The sequence below is a fragment of the Amblyomma mixtum genome, chromosome 9, assembly GCF_055824585.1.
Source record: "Amblyomma mixtum isolate Tamu chromosome 9, ASM5582458v1, whole genome shotgun sequence".
NCBI classification, from domain to species: domain Eukaryota; kingdom Metazoa; phylum Arthropoda; class Arachnida; order Ixodida; family Ixodidae; genus Amblyomma; species Amblyomma mixtum.
In genome coordinates this window covers 105101484-105109102 of record NC_143020.1, presented here as the reverse complement: position 1 = coordinate 105109102, position 7619 = coordinate 105101484, and the positions used below count along the sequence as shown (strand labels likewise).

The 7619-nt window shown below is 51.2% G+C and overlaps 1 protein-coding gene across 1 annotated transcript; it reads left to right on the top strand.

Annotated features, from left to right (window-relative positions):
• Nucleotides 1-3888: 3888 nt before the first annotated feature.
• LOC149330502 (uncharacterized) lies at nucleotides 3889-7119 on the top strand. Its single transcript, XM_089561110.1, has 3 exons — nucleotides 3889-5304; nucleotides 5353-5428; nucleotides 6284-7119. Exons 1-3 carry the CDS (start codon nucleotides 3889-3891, stop codon nucleotides 7105-7107), a joined length of 2316 nt encoding a protein of 771 aa, XP_089417236.1. The 3' UTR covers nucleotides 7108-7119.
• Nucleotides 7120-7619: the final 500 nt, after the last annotated feature.

Here is a 7619-nt window from a genome sequence, read left to right as displayed (position 1 = left end):
CCGTGTGCTGAAACTGCCGTTTTGGCGGCAGGGAAAAATATTCATGTTTTAGTGTGAAAAATGTACACACTGCTTTGCGTTATAATTCAGTGTGTTGATTTGATATACTTGTCATCAGAATAGCATTTCTTTGCTATGTTTCTTTTATCTCATTGTGTGGACGGGGATAGCGTTCTTTTCTCTCCACTTGTTCATTTACGCACCGTGGTATATTTCTAAAATAAAGCAAAATTCTGAAGCTTGTAATGCTTTCGTCTTCTTTCCGCACATATATGAGGTGGAAATTCATCTCGCAATCTACATTCCTTTCAATGTTACCTTGCTGGTCGATAGATGAGGTCTTGTGCGGCGACTGGGGTCAACAGAATGAAATCACTACTAGCTTTTCTTTCCCCTTCCGTTTTGTAGTTTCTTTCCTCTGTCTGACTTTACCGAACGCTTTCTGACTTTGCGCACTGACTCCATTTTCCTGCTACTCTTATTCTCCATATTTATATCCCCTCATCCCTTTCCCCCGTAGAGGGTATAGCAAACCGCTTTATCCTTCCGGTTACCCTCCCTGCCTTTCCTCCTCCTTCATTTCTCTTAGTTTGGGCTAAGTCGCCGTGTGCCTTCCCTCTAAAAGAGATTAGCCACAACATCATGATGTTCATCATCACTGGCAAAACTGCAGTGAAAAGTACGGCAGCAACAGAAGCTCTAAGCGCGAAAAAAAGCTTTCTCGCCCTCCGCTGGTAAAAAAGAAGTGACAATAATCAGTATCCTCTACCTATACCCAACCTCTTCTTCCTTCTCCTCAGAGATTTCTTGCCACTTTGGACGATTTCGAGGAGGTCACGCTCACTGAGCTCTCGAACACTGTATCCCGCCTTCCACCCGCGGCCCCTGGCCCTGATGGTGTGACTTCTTCTATGATTAAAATATTGTTCGAGGAATCTCCCACCGACTTACTGGCGCTTATAAATTACTCTCTTAAGGGGCCATGGATTCCAAATGAGTGGCGTTTAGCAAAGATTATCCCGTTGCTTAAAAAGCAGGGAGATGGTTATGTGTTAGACAATATAAGGCCAATTTCTTTAACTTCGAATCTCGTTAAGCTAATTGAGAGGGTGTTGCATGGTAGAATAATGTCTGTTATTTCAGAGGCTGGGTTGTTTAACCCTTGCCAGATTGGTTTCAGACCAGGATGCTCTATATGGTGTGCCCATACCGATCTGGAGAGCCGCATACAGTTAGCTCGGCGCCGAAATCAATACGCAGCGCTTGTTACTTTAGATGTATCTAAAGCCTATGACAGCGTTGAGCACAGGACGCTCTTGCAAAGACTGCAGGCAGTAGGACTTCCGAGATACTTTGTGGCTTGGGTTGCTGAATTCCTTGCTGACAGGGAATTTTACTGCTTTCAGAACGGTGTTTCTTCAAGCAAATTCCGACAATCGAGAGGAGTGCCCCAAGGGGCGGTCCTCTCCCCTGTACTTTTTAACATCTTACTCAGCAGTATTCCCTGCAGTCCTCAGGTGGCCACCTATGTGTATGCTGATGACATCGCCTTTTTTGCTTCAGAGAACGACATTTCCTCTTTGTACCAGTCCTTACAGTCCTACCTCAATGTCCTAGACCAATGGTTAGGAGACATTAATCTGTCCCTTAATGTCAATAAATGTGCTTTATTGGTTTTTCCGCTCTCTCGTCCAGTTAATATCTCTATTGTTTACCGGAACCATGTAATTCCTCAAGTGCAAAGTGTCAAATACCTTGGAGTAATTTATGATCCTTCTCTTTCCTGGGCGGCCCATATCGAGCAGATCACTGTGAAAGGAGTCAGAGCAGTCGGTATGCTGCGCAGGCTGAGCAGTGTTCGTTCTGGCATGAGAAGGCACTCACTTCTTATGATTTATAGAATGTACGTCCGTCCAGTCTTAGAGTTCGGCTGTGTTTTATTCTCTGGTGCACCAGCGTATAAACTTCGCCCCTTGATTCTCTTGGAGCGGGAGGCGTTGCGCCTTTGTTTGGGCCTTCCAAAATTTGTGGCGAATTCCGTTTTGTACCTGGAAGCGCGTACTCCATCATTGACTTCTAGATTTAGGCTCTTAACGGTGAAAACGTTCATAAGAATGTGCGATTCTTCGCTCCATGCCTCCAATTTGATCTTCCTTCGTCAGCCTAGGCTATTTTTCAACGAAACCTGGTCTCGTTTCCGTACCCCTCAGATATGTTTGGTGCAATCCCTCCTGGACCCCTTAAACGTCCGCATTTCGGACATCCGTCCGGTATGCGCCAACTCATCTATTCAGATTTTCTTCGATGACATCTTTCCAAAACATGCAAAGTTAATGCCTTTTCATTTGCTCAGCGGTTTATTGCAGGATTACCTGCTGTGCTTTAAATCTCATGTGCTCATAGCGACAGACGCCTCACAGTGTGAAGAAAAGGCCGGAGTTGGCATTTTCTCCATCTCCCTTGACTGGTCATTCTCACTCCGCCTTCCCGATTACACACCTATTTATTTGGCCGAATTTCTAGCAGTAGTCTTAGCGTTGCGCAAATTAAACAGCTCCTTGTCTTCTGTCATAATTATGACAGATTCATTATCGTTGTGTTCCTCTCTCACCGCGCCTACAACATCTCAGGCACTTCGGTTATTCAAATGCTTGGTTCCACCCCACGTGTGTTCATTACGATTGGTCTGGGTGCCTGGGCACAGAGGAATCCATTTGAATGAGGTTGCTGATACCCTGGCGAAGGCATCTCTTCAAGGCCCAGTCGTATCTGTGCTTCCACCCAGCGCATATATTACCGCGGCCAGGTTTCGCAGGTATCTGCTCTTGAAAGAATTCGCAGCATCAGCTCTGACCTCCTCTCCCGAATTCCGGCATCTCCTTTACCCGTGGTGCAGTAAAGGATGGCGATCACGCAAGCTTGAGGTTTCCTTCACTCGTCTACGTTGTCGCGTGCCTCTTTTAAACTTCTACCTTTATAGATCTGGTCTGGCGGTCTCCCCATTGTGCCCGTTCTGCGGAGAACCCGAAACGATAGATCATTTCTTGTTGACCTGCCGCCGTTTCTCCTCTTTACGGAGCCGCCTGCTGGAGCTTCCGTTACGACAGCTTGGTCTAAGTCTGTCAGCTGGGGTTGCTCTGTCTCTTGGGGCTTCCTCCCTTGGGCACAGCAACTGGAATGTGCTCTCCGCCATGCAAAACTTCCTTACAGACACTAAACGGCTGCCGTCTTAAGCTCTGGTCTTTCTCATGATCAATATTTCTCTGGAATGAAAGCTTTCTGAAACGTGGAATATTTAGCCCCGTTCTCTATTTCAGTCACCGATCTCACAGCATTTGTTTAACCTATTTCAATTACACATTTGAGATCCTTTCATTTATTTCCTAATTGCTATTATTATCATGATTATTTTATTTTTCCCCACAATTATTTTCTTGTTTAACTTTTTGTACACCTATCAGTTGCCGCCTGTGTCTTGGCCAATCCCCCGCAGTGGGTATGCGCCATTTTCTAGAGGACAACAACAACAACACAAGAGCATGCACTGCAAGAGCAGCAAGCGAAAGCTGCATTTGCCGAAGACGCCTCGCAAAGACGGTGGCAGCGTCGACACTGGAGAAAGCTCATAAGTTTAATATTTACCTTCCATACGATTTATTTCCCCTCCCCTCTTATTCATTGCTCTAGTGGTTGGAGATTATCATCATAATTTCGGTTGTCATTTTCCCAAAGGCAAAGAAGAAAGGCTGCCAGGGCCGCGTGACAGTCGCACGCGATACCGCCAGGAACGGTCGCCCCGCCCACACCCGTCCTTACGCACCCAGAGCTCCACGTTCAAGATCCCGAGAGACCCCTTAAGGGACGACGCCCCCAGCTCCTCTTTCAGTCATGGCTGGCATGGCGTGGACGCTTCACCCGGCACTGTTCTACGACAAGTACGGGCCCGTGTTGGTCCAGCTGTGGGAATCGGGTGCACTGGGCACCCTCTTCAGACCGGTGCGTCGGCTCTCCAGGACCATCGGCGATGCGTTCACCTCCGGATTCACTTCTCGACCTCAGCCCGGCACCGACGCTGAGCTCGGAGAGGCTTCTGAGCTGCACCTCACGGATGCCAGCGTCGCCACCGACGACGAGGCCTGGACGCGGGTCAACCGCGAGCCGGGAGACACGTCGCCCGAGCCCAGCACTTCACAGCAGAACGAGCTGGCCTTCCAGGGCGACCTGTACACCCAGATGAGACGCAACCGCAGGCAACAAGAGCGAATCGAGAAGATTCGCGAGAACCGTCGCAAGTTCCTGGAAGGCAGCCACAGTTCTGCCTCCAGCAGAAAACGGAGAGTGCCAGGCCGTGCCGGCTCCATTCTAGCCTCGAAGAAGGAGAAGGCCCTCCGCAGGAAGGTGGGCGGCGTCGGCACGCCGTTAACGGACATGGAAGGCGTCCCCCAGCCTCGAGGCGTGGTCATAGATGCGGATGGCTCGTCTGATTCCGGGGAGAGTTCGGAGGCCGAGGGCGCTGGCGGAGCCGCGGCGAAACGCGGAGGTCCGCTCCTGGCCCAGGAGCTTTGCGCGGATAACGACAGCCTGAAGGCGTTCAGGGCAATCCGAGGTGGCAAGAAGAAGGGCGGCGTGTCACCACCGCCGAACTTTCGCCGCCAGTCGGACACGCAGACTGATACAGGGTCCCTTTCCACTGAGATGCCAGAGGAAGTACTCAGCGTGGCTTCTCCGGCCGTGGCACCGGACGTGATGACCCCAAGTGGAGAACAGCCGAAGCGCAGTTCTTTGAAAATCAGGAAGGGATCAAAACCATCGGTTGGGCCGGGTCAGCAAGAGGGTTCCGCGGTATCCATTTTACGATCGGATAAGGAGCCCAAGGTAAAGGCACTGGAGTTGTCAGATGACAAACAAGCCCGGCAGAAGGGATCGAGATCGCCAACAGTCGCTTCATTGGAGACAGGTACGAGTGCCGAGAAAGGCAGCTTGCCACATGGGGGCGTCTCAGTGACAACCACCCTGCAATCCAAAGAAGAGAGACTACTGTCAAGCGACGAAAGCTCTTCGATGGCAAGCCCGTCCGGCGCCGCCGCGAAGAAAGAGAAGACTAAAAAAAAGAAGAAAAAGGCCAGGTCTCACAAGAAGAAAGGAAAACACAAGTCTAAAGCAGCGCATGGCAAAGAAGAGGAACCGGCCGAGGTCCAAGAGGACTCGCACAAGGACCGCGAGCAGAAGCCTGGTGCCGGCGTTGAAAGCCAGGAACCTTCACAGGACGCGACCAGTTCCTCGGTCAGTCCTGGTCTGCTGGGAGTCACCAGCAAAGAGTCCAGGGAAGCCCGCGCGACATCACCGCCAAAGCTTCCAGCCGATGGCGCCCCCAGATCTGCGACAAGCAAGGCAACTGTCTCGCAAAAAGGTCCTATGCCGAAGACAGGTAAGTTATCATTCCACCCCCCCCCCTCTATAAAAACAATAAGGAGCTGGGAAAACACATCATTTAGACGACTGGTTCTTCGGCGGACGAAGTTTTAACCGCGGTGCGCTGCACGCTTGAAGAAGGTCGCGGAACCAGGTCTAAAACGGCGAAGGCAAGTATAGGTTGAACAAAAAAAACGAGAAACCAGCCAATGTCCTTGCCTACCTCGTTGCAGGTGGTGATAAAATATAAGAGCAATTATTAGCTTACTGCGGAATTTACGGTAGAATCAAACTGAGACAAGTAGAACAAGCAGGAGGCCTCCTTCCACGTGAGCTTTGCACAGAGAAGTCGCAAGGAGCGCGGCTTCGTTTGTTTGTTTGATGTCTGCCAAACGCCGTTCATGGGTACCACGAAGGAAGTTGAGGCGCTGCAGGTGCGGTTCGTATCACTTCCGTAGAGACTTATCGCTTACCGCCATCTGGTGCCGTCCGGGCGCTCTGCGCATGACTGCCCTGCATCGCATATGTCTATGTCTACATCGGGCACCTTTAGTAAGACCGCGCGTCGTCAGTGCGCATGCGCTGAGCAGCTCCACCTTGAGCGCACCAGATGGCGTGAATGTGAAATGTCATTTGCACGCAAGGTAATTAGGAAAACACGATAAAGAACGATGCGATCTTTACATACTAGCCAAAAAATGGTGACTAGGGAACGCAAGTTGGCAAAATTTTGTCCTGCTGTAAGTTTTCTAGCGACCACACGCCATTTGGTGCCTTTGGGGATACCTCAACCATACGCATCCCTTAGAAGCTATTGTATCCGTTTCTTTATGAGTTTGCCACATTTAAAACTGTTCATTGCTCGCCACAGGTTCCACGGAGCGAGGCAGCCCTAAGGTGACCAAGGTGCCTTCACCTGTCCAGGAGTCGACAGTGAGCAAAGAAGCCGGAAAAGAGTCTCAGCTGGCCGAAGCACCACCAGCCGAGAAGATCGCCTCGGCGTCCAGCTTCGCGGCGTCCAGTCCGCCGTCGACCAAGCGACACAAGAAGCACACCAAGAAGCACAAGTCCAAGTCGCCAGCTGCGGCCGAAGACACCTCACCGCGTCCCACCGCCCCTTCGGAAGACGCCGCACCCGTTGAACCGGAGGACAGGGTCCCTCGTCCGTTGCCCTCCGAAAGCATCGAGAAGACGTTCGACGAAGCCGCGGCCACCCATCGCATCCGGTCGGGCCACTTCGTGCACAAGAAGCACCACAGGGGCGCCAAGAGATCCCACAAGAAGACGGCGGCGCTGTCTCCGGAGCCGGGCTCGATGGCGGCCACTGGACTAACTCAACCGGAAACGCAGGTGCCAGGAACTGCGGACGGCGGAACGGCGCAAGGCGGAGCGCCACCTGGGAGCATGAAGGAGGTCGCGACGTCTTCCCAGCCTCCGCAAGATGGCGCCAACACTACCGAGATGGCCGGTGTGAGCACGTCCAGTGCGTCGTCTATCCGGCGTCTGTTGAATCTGCCTTCTATGGACGTCACCGCGTCGGAAGTTAGCACCGCGCGGAACATGACCACCGAGCGGCGGCCTGGAAACGTCACGGTCGTCGAGGGCAACGACGTGACCATACGCCTAGACCTCGCAGGCCGCGACAAGAAGTTCATGTTCTGGCCCTTTCGCCGGAAGGACAAGAAAAAGAAGTGAAATAGATGTCGAGGATGACCTGGTGTGGGCTCAGAATAGTTCTGCCGTAGCTCTCCCTTGCGTCGCTGGCTCTTATTAGCTTTGTGCGCACAATATCGAAGCGCTCAACAGGACCGTCCCGAAAAAGTATTCGCATCGTTGAAAGACGATGGTAATAAAGATTATTGCGTGAGGCAAAGATTATTAAGCGGACAAGTTTCCAGTATTTCGCCACTGCTAACGTGTGGAGCATGAACGATCTTTAAAGCTGGCATGTAAGCACCATATCAAAGAAAAAATTGCTGATGGTTTAGCTCCGGCTAAACCTAGCAAGACGCGATAGCCTGACATGTTCAGCTTGGTAAATCTCTAACAGTACTGCATATTGGGCGAGTTGGTTGACATACATCTTTCAAAATTTTTAGCGCGAAAAACACGGAACAAACAGTAGACGACACGAGCACTGTAAACAAAAAGGCAAAACAAAGCACGGCGGCCTCCGCTATAAATGGCGTAGTGACGCTGTCGCTTCA